This window comes from Chanos chanos, chromosome 8 (assembly GCF_902362185.1).
Source record: "Chanos chanos chromosome 8, fChaCha1.1, whole genome shotgun sequence".
Lineage (NCBI taxonomy): Eukaryota > Metazoa > Chordata > Actinopteri > Gonorynchiformes > Chanidae > Chanos > Chanos chanos.
The window spans coordinates 22,495,454-22,512,417 of NC_044502.1; the positions used below are offsets into that span (position 1 = coordinate 22,495,454).

The 16,964-nt window shown below is 42.8% G+C and overlaps 1 protein-coding gene across 1 annotated transcript in view; it reads left to right on the top strand.

Annotated features, from left to right (window-relative positions):
• Window positions 1-16,964, top strand: part of nbr1b (NBR1 autophagy cargo receptor b) — a 52,284-nt gene that overhangs the window by 15,382 nt on the left and 19,938 nt on the right. Inside the window, exons 3-8 of the mRNA XM_030782982.1 lie at window positions 8,645-8,663; window positions 9,050-9,072; window positions 9,336-9,554; window positions 15,589-15,666; window positions 16,004-16,200; window positions 16,498-16,623. Of these exons, the coding sequence (XP_030638842.1) occupies window positions 8,645-8,663; window positions 9,050-9,072; window positions 9,336-9,554; window positions 15,589-15,666; window positions 16,004-16,200; window positions 16,498-16,623 (662 nt within the window). The remainder of the gene's footprint in view (window positions 1-8,644; window positions 8,664-9,049; window positions 9,073-9,335; window positions 9,555-15,588; window positions 15,667-16,003; window positions 16,201-16,497; window positions 16,624-16,964) is intronic.

Genomic DNA, 16,964 nt, shown 5'->3' on the forward strand with positions numbered 1-16,964 from the left:
AGAAAAAAAAGGAACAAGAACTCGAAAACAAACAAACAAAAAATCAAAGCACTAAAGACACATATGCTAAAAACCCCTCGGAGCAAATTCAGAAGGAACTGACAGAAACTAAATCACAGCTCAACAATATCATAAACAAAAAAACCCAATTCCTGATTCAAAGACTGAGACACAACCATTTTGAACACAATAACAAATCAGGAAAATATCTGGTAAACCAACTCAAACAAAATAAGGAAAAATCACTTATACCAGTCATAAAGAACTCGGCAGGACAGACCACACAGTCATCCCAAGACATAAATAACACGTTCAGAGAATTTTACTGCAAATTATACACTCCTGACAAAGAACCCAACTCCACAGATATTAACACCTTCCTTAGTAATACAGAGCTACCATGACTTAATAAGGAACAAGCAGATGCACTGGACACTCCATTAACACCTAAAGAACTCCATAACGCACTCAATAAGATGCCAAACAATAAAGCTTCAGGACCTGACAGCTTTCCTGCTGGGTTTTATAAACATTTCTGGAATACAATCTCATCACTGTTTTTCAGAATGGTACTTAACATCAAACATAACTAGAATGGTACTTAACATCAAACAGCCCTCATTTCAGTACTGCTGAAACCTGATAAAGATCCAACTCTCTGTTCCAGCTACCGCCTCCTATCACTCATCAACATAAATTTAAAAATTATTAGCAAAGCACTAGCCACCTGAATCGAAACTGTAATCCCATCACTAATCCATTCAGATCAAACCGGCTTCATCAAAGGAAGACACTCATCAAATAACATGTGCAGATTATCTAATCAATATATCAAAACAATACAAATTGAAAACAATAATAGTATCATTAGATGCAGAAAAGGCATTTGATAGAGTAAATTGGAAATTTTTATTTGGAACACTACATAAATTTGGCTTCGGACAATCATTCATTCAGTGGATAAGAATACTGCACAGTTCACCAATGGCCACAGTTGTTACCAATGGATTAACAGCACAAAATTTCACACTGCACAGGGGAACCAGACAAGGATGCCCACTCTCTCCTTAGCTTTTTGCCTTGTTCATCGAACCTCTCGCTGCTGCAATATGCCAAAATAACAACATTAATGGAATCCAAACCCTCAACACTCACCACAAGATTTGCCTTTATGCCGATGATGTATTGCTTTACCTACAAGACCCATTCAACTCCCTACGAGAGGCCATCAAGCTCATTAATTCATTCTCCCAACTCTCTGACTATGCTATAAATTGGACAAAATCAACAATTCTACCCATATATGGTGATGACTGGAATGCTACAGCTCAAAACCCACCTCTCCCAATTCCCACTGGTAATATTAAGTATCTGGGTATTAACATTTCCAACAGACTGTCGGAGTTATTCCAACTGAACTTCACTCCATTAATAAAGACAATAGAAGAGGATTTAAACCGCTGGATAAACTTACCTCTCTCATTATTGCCAGAATAGCAATCGTTAAAAAGTTCATATTACCAAAAATCAATTACCTTTTCACAATGATACTGACCAAGCCCACCACTAAATGGTTCAACTCATTAAACTCCATAACAAGCAAATTCTACTGGAAAAACAAAACACCCCGAATCAGACTTACCACATTACAAAAACACAAAACACAAGGAGGTTTAGAAGCCCCAAACTTCCAAAATTACTATCTGGCAAATCAACTATGGTATATCATCATTAGGATTCATCCAAACCAACAGAACAACTCATGGTTAGAAATAGAAGAATCAGAATGTAAAGAAATTTCAATATCCGACCTTCCATTTCTCAACACAACTATAAAAGACCATAATTGCTTTAATAATACAGTGATTTCAGCAACTCTGACAGCCTGGTGGAAAATCAACAAACTCTTCAAATCTACAATGAAACCCTGCAAATACACTCCAATCTGGCATAACCCTGACTTTCTACTCAACAAGAAACCACTTATCTTCAACACATGGAAACAAAGCGGTATCACGCACCTCCACCACCTTTTCCAGGATAACAATTTCATTGCTTTTCAACACCTGGTCCAGAAGTACGATGTTGGGAAATAACAATACCTTCAGTACCTCCAATTAAAGTCTGTCCTAAAATCCAAAATTAATTTTTCAAATAACAATTTACTCCCTTCCCCACTTATAGAAGAAATCAACAAAATAACAAGGCATAAGAGAAATCTTTCAAAATCATATAAACGAATATCCACCACAGATTCAACAGTCTCCATCCCAATCAAAGCCTGGGAAAACGACTTATCACTCAAGTCTGTCCCAAGTCTGCAGGAACACCTTCACAATGACTAAAAATACCAACTTACAACTAATACAGTACAAGGTAATCCACAGAGCACATACCACCCAGCACAGTTTGTATAAGATGGGACTCTCAGACTCTGACACATGTTCACACTGCTCATTAAACACCCCAGATAATTATCTCCACTCAACCTGGCTGTGCCCACCAGCTCAAAGTTTCTGGCAGCAAGTCATTGACAGAATCTCTCGTATTATGAGCTGTAGCATTCCACTATCCCCATCCCTCTGTCTACTTGGAGAACTCTCAGTAATAAAACCACCAATCCAAAACCCAAAAACTATACTCATCGCCTTAACTATCGCCAAGAAAACAATCCTCCTGAACTGGAAAACTAGAAATACATTAAACATCACACAATGGTTAAACCTCCCCAAAGATTACATATCTATGGAAAAAATTACATTCCAGCTCCAAACCTCACACGTTGAAAAAATCTTGGCCCCCTTTATCTTCTCATTAGATTTGCCTGTAAACTAAACCCACCAACTCCAAAAGACACACAGGCACAGGCACACACACACACGCACATACACTTTGCAATCCTAACCAAAATCTTACTTCCTACCTTTCATCATAAACTCTGATATCATTCCTCCTACATAACCACATAAATTTCCCTATTAACTCTCATTTATTATATGCAATGCTTGGTCTTTTTATGTCCTGTTATGTCAGTCTGTTTGTCGGTCTGTCCGTCTGTTAGTGTGGTCTTGTCACGTCTCGTCATGTCTCGTCTTGTTTGTGTGTTGAGGTCCTGTCTGTCCTTCCACCTGTTCTTGTCATATCTCGTAATGTCTCTGTCTGTATGTCTGTCTGTGTGTTTGGGTATTAACATGGGATCAGGCTAGGTGGTGTGTTCCGTGCTGTTCACTGGACAATGGAAGACACACCTTCGGTCGCTACACAAGAGCGATCTCAAGTGAGGCTGGCATCTGGACAATTGTTAGTCTTAATTAAGTTTGGTTAACGTGAGGAAAGTGTTGTTATTTGAATCATTTGTGGTTTAGATGTACACACTGTAATTCACGTGAGATTCGATCTTAGACCGTGTGTTATGTTTTTCCTTGTTCACTATCTGTATTAGATAGAGCTAGCATGCTTTCTTTCTCTCTCTCTCCATCTCCCTCCGTCACATCACACACCTCAGCATTGGGATTTCAGGATTAGCTAAGGGTTGGGTAGAAGCTTGGGTTTAGGGCCTAGTTGAGACTAGCTCTTAAATTAGAGACCTTTTGTTTTTCTCCTTCACGCGTGCTTCTTATTGCCCATCCCCACTCTCATTGGTGCTTAGCACAGACGCTTGTGCACTGCACTCACATACCACACCTACCTCTTGACTGTGTGCCTGCGCACAGTCTCTCCCCCTGGCTCTTCCTTCTCTCTTCAGTGCGCAGCTGCATACACACATGCACGCACACGCCTTTCATCTCTCACTCCAGCCTCCACTCCACTCATACACTCATCTAATCCTACACTTTAAAACTTGCACATAGCCTCACTACATCTTATTGTCATTTATGCTTTGATCATTCTATTTGCTGCTGATTATTGCTTGTACTATATCAGTATTAGTTAATAAGAAGTGTTGATTAATTTAATAAATGGTATTTTTGGAATAAACTGTTGTCCTGTCTGTTTTGCTGCAGTATTCACTGGATGCCTCTGCCATCAAAGTACTTTAATTGCCTTCATCAACCTGGTTGCTCATGAGTGTTATAGATTTAGTAGTGTAATTGCAATACATTAGTGCATTAGTAAGACGGTAGCACCGTGTTACAACTAGATTATTCTATTAATTTTAGTAGTTTAATTATAAAGCATTAAATACAAAAATACTGGTTAATTATTTATATGAGACTGACTTATTTGAGACTGATTTGATAATCCTATTGCACCTACATCTTGTGGTGCCCCCATGTTAGGATTGCTATTGTACTTACAATATCAGTTTCATCCAGGATGAGGTCTGACATCTCTACAACTGAGACAGCTGCACAAAGTTTGAATCTTGGTATGGTGGGTTCATCTGGAGGAGTCAGCTTTGCTTTCCCCAGAACAAAGCCAATGTCACATTGTGACATCCTCATATATTTAAATGTCAACAGTGAATTTGCATTTTTGCATTTGCATTTGCATTTACCCATCCAACACACCAGTAGAGAACACATACACCAGACACAGACATTCCTTGCGCCTGGGGATGGGGGTTAAGTGCCTTGCTCAAGGGCAAGGGCACACAGCCATGGATGTTGGTCCGAACCAGCAACCCTCCGGTCATAAGCCCGGTTCTCTAACCTTTAGACCACGGCTGCCCTGAGGTAAGCTACTGCTCCAATAGCCTTAGAGGCATCTGAGAAAACAGTTCAGTGTGTTTTGCTTTCAAGGTGACTTTGAACTGTATGTTCTGCGAATATTAAGTTTATGTAGCTCCTGCAGTGAGTCTCTCCACGTTTCCCATTCCCTGCACTTTTCTTCTGGAAGTGGCAAATCCCAGTCGTCAATTTCCTTGGAGAGCTTTCTGAGCAGGAACCTCCCTTGGATAGTAACGGGAGCTACAAGGCCAAGGGGATCACACAAACTGTTTACCGTCGAGAGGATGCCGTGCCGAGTAAATGGTTTGCTCATGTCTTGTACTTGAAAGCTAAATGTGTCCATGGCTATTTCCCAGCTCAGGCCGAGATTGCGCTGAATGAGCATGGCTTCGACCCCCAGATTGAGATCTTTCACACCTTTAGCACAGTCTTCTGATGGAAATGCTGCCAACACTGAAGGGCTGTTGGATGTGATTTTGTGGAGTCTTAGGTTTGATTCTGCCAGTGATGCCTGTGTTCTTCGGAGTAGATCAACAGCCTCTGAAGCAATAGGGAACGATCTAAGACCGTCATCTACATAAAAGTCTCACCCCACAAAGTGGCAAGTGTCAGTTCCATATTCAAGCTCACCTTCCCTCGCAGCTCGCCATCCATAGATGGCGAGTGCTGGTGAAGGGCTGTTTCCAAAAACGTGGACCCTCATGCGGTATTTGATAATATCCTTGTCAAGATCATTATCACGGAACCACAGGAACCTTAAATGGTCCCTGTGGTCCACTCTCACCGTGAAACAGTGGAACATGTGCTGTTTATCTGCAGTTATAGCTACAGGCTCCTTTCTAAAATGAATCAACACACCCAGCAGGCTGTTATTTAAATCAGGTCCAGTTAGGAGGACATTATTCAGAGAAAGACCCTGGTATTGAGCGCTGGAGTCGAAGACCACTCTAATTAGAGAAGGGTCAACCTCTGCATGATCATTGTCGAATATTTTTTGGATGAAATAAATGAACTGCAGTTTCATTTCTGGTTTCTTCACCATAGTGCGTCAAAGGGAGGAGAGGCGTGTAAATGCTTGCCCCCTGTTTTTGGGGAGTCAAGGCTTTGGGCACCTGAAGGGGAGCGGGGCAACCCAGCTGTTGTTTTCATCCCTGTAGAACTCTTTGTCCATGATGTCCAGGAAGACCTCATCCTCAATGGAGAGAACAACCTAATTGTCATTCCTTGTACACTTGAAGACTGAACGGCGGACTGCCATTTTTGAGCATGTTTGTCTTGCAGCTCTGCACACTTGGTTTGTGTGAATTCCCCAAACACACATCGCCCACCAGGACCCATTCTAGGTCCAGCTTGAGAGCAAATGGGGAATCGTGGGGCCCATTTCTCTGACATCTCACCTTTTGGATCCTCAGGATGTTGCGGCCCAGCAGCAGGAGGATCTGAGCATTTGGGTCCAGTTCTGGGATTTCAGAGGCGATAAAATTCAGGTGAGGATGTTTCTGAGCCACCTTTGGCATAAGTATCTCAGTCCTGTTATCCGGTATCTGTTGCATTCAAGCAGTGTTGGGAGTGTCAGACTAATGCTGCCGTTTACAGGCTCTATCTGGAAGCCGTCAGCTCTCCTCCCAGAAGCTTTGATAACACCAGTACAGGTTTTCAGTAAGCATGGAGATGCGTGGCTATTTATGTTAAAGTGCTCAAAAAACTCTGACTTCACTAATGACCCATTGCTCTGGGCGTCAAACATTGCATACATCTTCACAGCGACCTTTGGCTTACCTTTTGGATACACTTGGACCAAGCATATTTTCGTGCAAGATCTGGCTGGAAGTGCATGTATTATTTACTGAAGGTGCTGAGAATGTGGGGTCTTCCTCCCCGCCATGCTCTGAAGAGGGGCTGGGGCCCTTTGAAGCTCAGGGCGGTGGACCTGGGTGGAGAGCAGTGATGTGGTCTTTGCTGTCACATTCTGTGCAGTTTACTGGAGTTTTGCAATTGCGTGCAAGGTGAGAGGAGGATGCACAGTACCGGAGGCAGATGCCATGGTCCATTAGGTAAGTTTTGCACTCCTCTAATGTCTTCATCCTGAAGCTACGACACTTTCTCAATGGATGAGGTTTATTGTGGATCGGGCAGTTTTTACTAAGATCGTCCTCGCTGATGGTCGAATCTGTGCTGGTGGAGGCCTTGGGGGTTACCTCCATTTTGTGGACAGAGATGGGCATTCTCTGATGGCTGTGTTTGGATGTGGGTTTCTCACATCCAAAGTTATTGCTGGGAATGGCAAAGCTGGGGTCGTTTCTGGCCTTTGCCTCATAACAGATGAAACTAGTGAAATATCAGAATGGGGGGGAAGGAAGCATTGTTTTCTTCTTTGTATTTCATGCCACGAGAGATCCACTTTTCTTGCAGATAGTGGGGCAGTTTCTCCACCACGTGGTTGATACCTCTGGCAGTGTCCAGACATGCTAGGCCAAGTAGGTAGCCATCTTCTTTCACAGCCTGGGATTCCATTAGGAGATCTCCCAGTTCTCTTAACATGGCAGAGTCTTTATTAAGGATTTCAGGGAAGCTTTCTAGTTTTTTAAAAAGAGCGTTCTCAATAATCTCAGGGACGCCATAACACTCAACTAACCTTTTCCAGGCCGTGTCTAGTGCAGCACTGGGGTCACTAACATGAACCGCAACCTTTTTACATGGTTAGAAGATTCTTTGCCTCGCCACTTGGTGAGTCGGTCGAGCTCTTCACTCGGTCCAACCCCTGAATGGCACCAACAAAGGCTGACCTCCATGCTCCAAAGGTCTCAGGACAACTGTCGAACTGCACAAGACTTGTATTTACAAGTTCGCAGTGTGCCAGGTATTTAGCAAAGTCCAACATACCTGGAGCTCCTGGATGCTGAAGCGGTGTCGAGTGTGCTCTCGTCTGGGGGTGCTCTCTCTGCCGAGAGTGAGACAAATGAGGGCTGGACACTTCTAGCTTTCTTCCACCTTGCTGTGTCGAATCACATGGCTGGGACGATTTATCAGAGGGAAGTACAGAGGAAGTTTGCGATCGGCTATGATGGGACCATCAGCTGTATGGCAAAGGTTCGTGGCTGAGAGAGATGACTCATTGTTATTTGCATCCTGCATGTCTATTGTCAGCTGTTTGTTAAAGTCCTCCATGTCTAGTGGGTCATCTCTAATCTTATTTTGTCTAACTTAACGGCATTCTCTTTTTTTGTGAACAGTGCACGCGCTCATGCAGCTTCAGCTTGTGCACATGCTGTGACTGCTTCTATGCTGGCTGATGATGCGGACTTGGATGATAATTGTGATGAACCAGAATGTCTTGAGCATGACACTGATACTTGGTCTATTGTGATCATGTTCCCCTCTGCATTGGTACTGGACTTACTTTCCTCTGCAGGGGCCATTAGTTTATCGTCTTGGTGCATGATGTCGCAGGATCTGTTTGCAGTCTCCTGCTATGAAATTTGTTTTTGCTTGTAGGACTTGTCGTCTTTTCACTGTACTGTTAAATTGGTGTTGATACACACAATGAGAACCGTACAGTTACTAGTTTTGTAATGTTTTGTAATCTGTTATTTCAGTCTACAAAGTACACATGTCGTGATTGACAAATTAAACTGCTCTAGTCGCAGTTGTAAACTCTGACAGTCGAGTCAGCCTTTTTCATATGGATCAGACTAGCAACTGCTCTCTGTCTCAGTCATTCCCTTACTTCAGCAGTTTGTGCTTTGTTTTGCAGATGGACCCTTCTGTACTAGGTGTAAAAGTTGTACTTAGGCCTGGCAGAAAGAGACCATAATCTCAAATGGAAGCAGCAGCTGTAAACGTACAGCTAATAAATTTTGCCATTTGTGGAGTTACATTTGAGAGATTAAATCCTGTTGGTGCAACCTGCCTCTACTCTTTATTTTAAAATGTAAAAATGTGTTCATATGTTTGTCTCCAACTTCATGTTTCAGGTTTCACTCAACAGCCAGCGTGAGTAAACTAATCTTTTCATTCTGGAATTAGTTTTAAATCATGTTTGCGACAGTAATGAGTATCAGCTTTTTATGCCCTGTCAGAAAAAGCTATCTACTCCTTCATTTTGTAAACTGTTTATTTGGAAGCACAGTGAGTTGATAGGTGGCCAACAGAATGTGTATTAGCTTGTTCAGAAGAGGGAACATCTTGGGCCTTTCATCTCAAGATCTGAATATTTAGAGGGAGATCCATTTTACTTGACTGACAGGTGACCTGCTTCACATTTAGAGAACCCCTGGTCCAGACATCTTAGCTTATGTTCTCCTTGTTCTTCCATCTAAAATGTTACTTTGAATATTGGTTTTGAGTCATTTATGGTATGTTTTTTGTGCTCCTCTCAGTGGAATATGAAGAGGCTCTGAAGGTAACAAGTCATAACCCCACTTATTTTGTATTTAATGCATTTTTGAGCAGGTTTCAATAATTCAACAATTTCTTTTAAGACAAATATAATCGTCTTCATCGAACAGTATACATAACCATAAGTGTTCACAAAGCTGTTTTCAAACATTTGTGTTAATAAATTTTGTTTTTAGTGTATGTTATACTAATCAGTTAATTCATTTTAATTACAGAAGTGTCCTGTTCGAGGCTCCAACCTTGTCCATTTCTGTTTTGGTTTCAAAGAGTGCCATCAGGCAGGGAAACAGGCTGCAGATGAACGTCTATGAGACAAGGAACAACACGTCCAGAGTGCCCGGATCAGCGCCAAGCCTGGCTCTGGGACCAGTCAAGGCCAGCTGTATTGCAGAATCCAAAAAAGGATTTCGTGCTCCTCAGCACTGTCCGGCCCTGGCGCAGGTTGTGAGCCGCAAAGTCCAGGCGGCTGTTCCTGAGGAGAGCCTGGTAAGAAACTGTCACAGCCTGCACCTCATTTCGGACTTTTAGTTTGATATGTCTTTGTGCTCTTGTTCTGTGTCTGTCTCCGCCCCTCACCTGTTCCTGTTTGTCTCATTATTAACCTTGTTAATTTCAACCAATCCTGTTTTGCCCTGTTTAGTTCTCCTTCTATTTAAGTCCTAGTGTTTGCCTTGTACTTTGTCTATCGTTGTTTGTGTTTTAGAGCACACTGTTACGATGCACCTTTTTGTTATCAGTTTTGTTTCAGTTTGTACTTGTATTTTGATCTTCATTTTAAGTAAAGTCCTCCGTTTTGTCACCTTCATCATTGTGTCCTTGCACTTGGGTCCTGCACCACTCCACCAGCGTGACAGAAACCCTCACAAAGTCTGCTCCACCACTCCCCGGGGGTTTAGATGCAGGTGCATCTGCACATAATACTATTTATAGAATAGTAGAGTAGAATCAATTGTAGTTCTCTTGTCCATGTTTTTTAATTAGGGCCCAAGCACCGAAGATGCTAGCTCTCCGGTGTCTACTGGAGGCTGCCTGCACTGCAGGTGCAAGGCCCTATTGCTTTCATAAGGATTATTAGGGGCCAAGCAGCTTCACTGCTGGAACCCTAATGTAATCTTCTAAATTTATTAGGGGCCAAGCAACGAAGCCACAGGCACCTATTGTAACTTTTAGTGTTCTTCATTATTATTATCATGTGATTTCGTCAGCAATCACATATTGTTCTACTCAAGTTTTATTATTATGTGATTGCATCAGCAATCACATATTGTTCTTCTTAAGTTTTATTATTAGGGGCCAAGCAGTGAAGCTGCTGGAACCCTATTGTAATTGTTAGTAAGTTCCACTATTATTAGGGGCCAAGCAGCGAAGCTGCAGGCACCTATTGTAACTGTTAGCATTCTTCACTATTATTATTAGGGGCCAAGCAGCAAAGCTGCAGGCACCTACTGTTTTTGCTCCGGTTTTTCACTATTATTAGGGGCCAAGCAGCGAAGCTGCAGGCACCTATTGTAACTGTTAGCGTTCTTCACTATTATTATTAGGGGCCAAGCAGTGAAGCTGCTGGAACCCTATTGTAATTGTTAGCATTCTTCACTATTATTATTACGGGCCAAGCAGCAAAGCTGCAGGCACCTATTGTTTTTGTTCCGGTGTTCCACTATTATCATTATTATTATTATTATTATTATTATTATTATTATTATCATTAGGGGCCAAGCGGCGAAGCTGCAGGCACCTGTTGTAACTGTTAGCGTTCTTCACTATTATTATTAGGGGCCAAGCAGCGAAGCTGCAGGCACCTATTGTTTTTGCTCCGGTTTTTCACTATTATTAGGGGCCAAGCAGCAAAGCTGCTGGAACCCTTTTGTAATTGTTAGTAAGTTCCACTATTATTATTATACTTTGTCACATGCGGGTCTATGGCAGCCCCTAGAACCCCTTGGTCGATTTTTCTGAAATTTGGCACATTGATAGAGGACAGTCCAAGGTATCCAGGCACCAAATTCGGGGTCTCTCCATCCATCCCTTTAGCGTCACCAACAGGCCAAAAATTTTCGAAAAACCTACTTTTGCGAGCTAGTCCTAGACTGTTGATCCAATCACCACCAAATTTAGTACACATCGTCTATAGAGGATCCTGACCAAAAGTTGTTAAAAGAATTTTGCTAGGTCAAAGGATATAGCCGCTGTTGTCCAATGAATTTTGATGGCGAAGGCTCCAAAAGAGGAAGTGAGCATATCTCAGGAATGCTAGGGTGAATTGATGCAAAACTTGGCCCACATCATTTAGATGTCGCATCCTGTGGCCCCACCAAGTTTCATGAAATTTCGCCACATGGTGGCGCTATAGCAGACAAGCATTTAAAAATGTATTCAGATACCCATAACCGCAAGACAAAAGCAGATATTTCAACCAAACTTCTTGTGCATCATCACAGTATCAAGCCCTACCTGTCAGCCATTTTGTTTGTCGGCCGTCTTGCTTTTAACAAATTTCAATTATTTTCAATGGGATCCCATACAAGCCCTTGATGGATAATGGAGAAATTTGGCACCCTCATAGAGCATGGCCCAAGGTATCCAGGCACCAATTTTGGTGTAATTCCATCATCGTCTCTAGCGTCACCAACATGCCAAACTCTAGAGGACATTTTTGATTATAACTTCTGAACCACTTGACGTAGCCCAGGAAGCTTTACTGTCCCTGAATCCCTGCATCTCGGGCCAGTGGGACTTGGCTCCCGGAGGGAAGCTCCAGGCCCTGGCTGAGCTCCAGGCCCCAGGGAAGCCGGCCAGTTTCCCCGACTTCCGAGCACCCTGATGGGGAGAGCTTTTCAACCGACCATGGGTCCCTGCTTCCCAAATGGGACGTCGCTTCCGGAAGATGGCTCCAGGCCCCGGCTGAGCTCCAGGCCCCAGGGAAGCTTCCCCCAGTGGGACTCAGTCCCTGGAGCTAACCTCCAGGCCCCAGGGAAGCCAGTGGTCTTCCCCGACTTCCAGGCACCCTAACGGGGGGAGCTACCGGACCGGTCCCGGGTCTCTGCTTCCCCCAAAGTCCCACCAAGGGATGTCTGCTCACACTCTGATGGACTGCTGTCTTCTTCAGGGCTTCTTCCTGTCCTCTACCTGCCGGCGCTCAGCTGCTTGGCACTGTCATTGCTGCTTGCAGCTATATTTAGGGGCCAAGCAGCGAAGCTGCAGGCACCTATTGTAATTGTTAGTAAGTTCCACTATTATTATTATACTTCGTCACATGCGAGTCTATGGCAGCCCCTAGAACCGTATGGTAAAAAGTTGTGAAATTTGGCACATTGATAGAGGCCAGGCCAAGTTATCCAGGTCCCAAATCTGGGGTCAATTCATGCATCCCTGTAGCACCACCAACAGGCCAAAAATCAAGGTACTTTTTGGTACATATTAGCTCATAACTTTTGAACTGCTTGACCTAGAGTCGTAATCTTTTCCGCCATTTTGAATTTTTCAAAAAACATACTTTTGCGAACTAGTCCTAGACCATTGATCCAATCACCACCAAATATGGTACACACCATCTACAGACCATCCTGATCAAAAGTGGTATAAAGAATTTTGCTAGGCCAAAGGGTGTGGTCGCTGTTGCCTAATGAATTTTGATGGCGAAGGCTCCAAACAGGAAGTGAGCATATCTCAGCAATGCTTGTATGGATTGATGCAAAACTTGGTGCAATTCATTGACATGATGAATATTGGGTCCCCACCAAGTTTCATGAAATTTGGCCACATGGTGGCGCTATAGGACACAAACATAAAAAATTCATTCAAATACCCATAACTCCACGACAAAAGCAGATATTTCAGCCAAACTTCTTGTGCATCATCACGGTATCAAGCCCTACCAGGAATACTATGACCCCTAGCCGTCAGCCATTTTGTTTGTCGGCCATCTTGGAATAAGTAATTTTCAATGGCAGACCATAGAAGCCCTTCATGGATCATGATGAAGTTTGGCACCCTCATAGAGCACTGTAAAAGATATCCAGTCACCAAATTTGGTGTCATTCCATAATTGGCTCTAGCGCCACCAACAGGCCAAACTCCACAAATATATTTTTGCTTATAACTTTTGAACCTTATGACCTAGAGTGGTGACCTTTGTGTCAATTTATTCCTTGGGTCATGCTGAAGAGAATGAATCCATTTCTTGAAAATCTGCCACATTGGATTGTCCGCCATTTTGAATTTTTCGAAAAGCCTACTTTTGCGATCTAGTCCAAGACCGTAAATCCAATCACCACCAGATTTGGTATGTTTCATCTAGAGAGGGATCTGAGCAAAAGTTCTATAAAGAATTTTGCTAGGCCAAAGGATATGGCCACTGTTGTCCAATGAATTTTAATGGAGTGGCCTCTAAAACAGGAAGTGAGTTTCTCTCAGCAATGCTTGCGTGGATTGATGCCAAACTTGGTCCACATCATTGCCAGGGGGATTAGTAAGTACCCACCGAGTTTCACAAAATTTGGTCACATTGGGGCGCTATACCAGAAAAATAGTAAAAAAATATAGTAAAATACCAATTACTTCAGCAAAAAGGAGATATTTCATGGAAAATTCTTGTGAGTTATCACAGTAAAGGATCCTAGTTGAGAAATTATGAACCCTCTGTGTTGTCCATTTTGTTCTATAGCCATCTTGGTATTATCCTTTTTTCCCCTGGTTTTCTATGGCAGGCCATGGGAGTGCTATGTGGTTTTCCTTGGTTTCTGCTAAAGCTCTAAGAGTGGGGGTCAGTCTGCCCACACTGTGATGGACTGGTGTCTTGTTCCACGGTGGTTCCGATTACTTGTCTGCATGGGGCCTGCAAGCTGCTTGGCCCCGGCATTGCTGCTTTCAGCTATATTTATTATTATTCTTTGTTTTCAAGACTCAGCCATTTTTCAGATGGTTCCCATGGGTGACAACTCATGAAATTTGATACACACATCAGTGCTTGTGACAGTTACTCAGGGACAGAGGCTTGGCCACGGATGTGAACCAGGGACTCCATAGCGCCCCATGTGGCATTGAGTCTTGTGCCTGGCATGTACTTTCACCTACATGCACCAAATTTTGTGGGCATCTGGGTCTCCCCAAGACAAAAAAATTTGCAATTACATTGTATTAGCCATGCTCAACAGGAAGTGAGTTATTTTGAATTTTTTGCATTTTGACATGTGTTACATTTTGACTTTCTCTCCCTAGACAGTTCATTGGATTCATTCCAGATTTGTTATATATGATGTCAAGATGTTGCAGATTTTAAATAGCCAAGGAATTTTTGATATCTTGCAAGGTGTTGAAATTGCGAAACGATGAATATATATGTCTCACCACACAAACAGGAATACATCATAAATTCTCCATGCATTGCTTAATATGGCTCAGACTTCACAGGTTATTGGTTATGATGGTTATGATGATACCCACATGCCCAGAGTGACACCCCGGTATAGGGCCACCACCTGGCAACAGAAAGAGTGGCTTTTTCACCCATCACGGCTATAGTGTTCCTAGACAGTTCATCGGATTCATTTCAGATTTGGTGTACATGAAGTCACGGATGTCCTGATTTTATACTATGATGGTATTTTTGATATGTTGAACAGTGTAGCCATGGGTAAAGGCACGGATAAAGGATGAATTTGGGTACCTCTGAACAGATTTTTGACCAGTTTCACCAGTCTGATGAGTGACAGGATGTTTAACCAATCAAATCAGTGAGTTGCAGCGTGGGGGTTGGTGTAGAGGTGCCTGCGTCATGACGTAGGCTACCCCTTGAGACACATTCGGACCCGTGGAGCGGCCATGTTAGCCTATGCTTTTTGAACATGTTAGCCGTGTTGCTAATTCACCAGTGTCAGGAGGCATTTTTCATGCTTAGTAAAAAACGAACTCTTTTAATTGTGGTGTTGTGTTACTTTGGTGATGAAATCAGGGATAGCAGCTTGCGAGCTGTCCCTGTATGAAAATTTTGGATAAGTCGTAAGCAAACTGGTGTTGCGAACTCACCCATGTTGGAAGGCATTTCGCATGCTTACTGAGAAACGAGCTCCGAGTGGCCTATTAAGAGAAACAGACATCGTATTTTGTTACCTCGGTTAATTGTGGTGTTGTGTTAATTTCATGTATAGGATGAAGGATGACGAACTGTCAAAATGTTGGACGTGGTGCAGGGAAATTCTGCTTTAAGTCATGGAATTAGCTCCGCCAATGCATTTCACTATACATTTAAGCCTATGCATTTACGCCTGCGTGTGCACAAAGGAAATGGTTAATCTAAAAAGGCCCACCTTTTTGTCCCCTACTTTTGGCAGATTGTTTCTTTCATGTGAAAATGATTCTGTTGATAAGACCGAATCCTTTTAGCTGTGGCTCTGACTATGTAATGTGCGAGGGCCCTTTATCGCTGCTTGTAGCTATATTTAATTATTGTGCTTTAACACATATGCAGTGTGTTTGATTGGATTCATTTCCCTCACATCACTCACTGTGCTTTTCCTTACAGGTGATCTTAAATGAACTCAAAGGGACCAAAGTGGAGGATAAAACACCACCAGCTTGGTTTACATCTTACATGGAGAAGGTAGGATGACCCAGCTGTCAGTGCAGATCTAATTCAAATCTATGGCCTCAGCACTGATACACAGGGTTATTTACTGGTGCACCACCATAAGCAAAATTTTTTAATAGTTTGATTAATTCAAATGACCTCCGTGGTCAGTGACCTGACAGATATTTTTCATGCAAATACACCCTGCTAAAGACACAAAAGTGAAAAAAAAAGGTTTTCTTTGGATATGCAGTTCCAAATTTTTGCTGTGCTTTCTCTAGAGACACATCACTCTCAGACAGACAGGGGTGTTCCTCTAAAGATGCTTTTTTTTTCGGAAGCTGTTAATCAGAAGGAATATGCTGTCCAGTTTAAAGAGCAGGTGGTGAGGGAGGCGGTGGAGAAGATCTGTCGTGAGTTCTCAGGGCAGTGCTGCATTCATAAGCCTGCGGGTGCAGAGGCTCAGGTGTCAGAGGTCACGTCCTCTACTCTTCCAGGAGCCCCCAGCTCTGCTCCAGCCTGCAGCAGCTGCCGTGGCCAGACCTCAGGTGGAGGATACCAGTGCAGGTGGGTGGGGCTTTAAGAGAAAAAAAACTCAAGAGCCTTACATTGTCTGAACCAGTATTATAATCATAAAACTATGTGATTTTTAGTGAATACTTCTGTAGCTTCTCCCATTGTAGTCTAAAGATATACTTAAGCAATAGCATTTGCTATTCTGAGAGTAACATATACTGTTTGTCGTAACTGTCACTGTATTTACCTGTCAAAGTCATTCATGCTTTTGTACAGTGATAGGACAATCTGTAGGACTACTGTTCAGTTTATGTGCTCAGTTCCTGTCTGTCTTGTGTCTATTCATAGTGTGTGTACATCCTGCACTCTCTGTGAGCCCTGCAGTTTCTCTCATGACCCCAGCCACAACCTCGTGAGGGCCCGCACTCCCCTGTCTATCCCTGAACATGGGTCTCCTGCTCCAGACTATAGCAGGTACCACTCTGCACACTCCTTTGGAAAAAGAAAAAATGAAAAACTTATTTGAACTAGCCAAAAGACCCATCGAGTCCACTGTAACTCTCAGAGGCATATATTCTCTGGTTTAATCAGCTGATTGTAACTAATATCACCATAAAGTGACACCGCATCTCCTTTCTGGTTATTCCACCAGGTCAAAAACAATCCTTAAAAATTAGGTATATTACATTTAATGCACAGTTAGCAGCCAAAAGAAAGAGAGTGTCTTATGTTGTCATCTTGGAGCAGTCCTCCGAGAAATTATATGGATGTCAATCATTCCAATACAAGTATCATCAGGGCCCAGATGTTCAGAA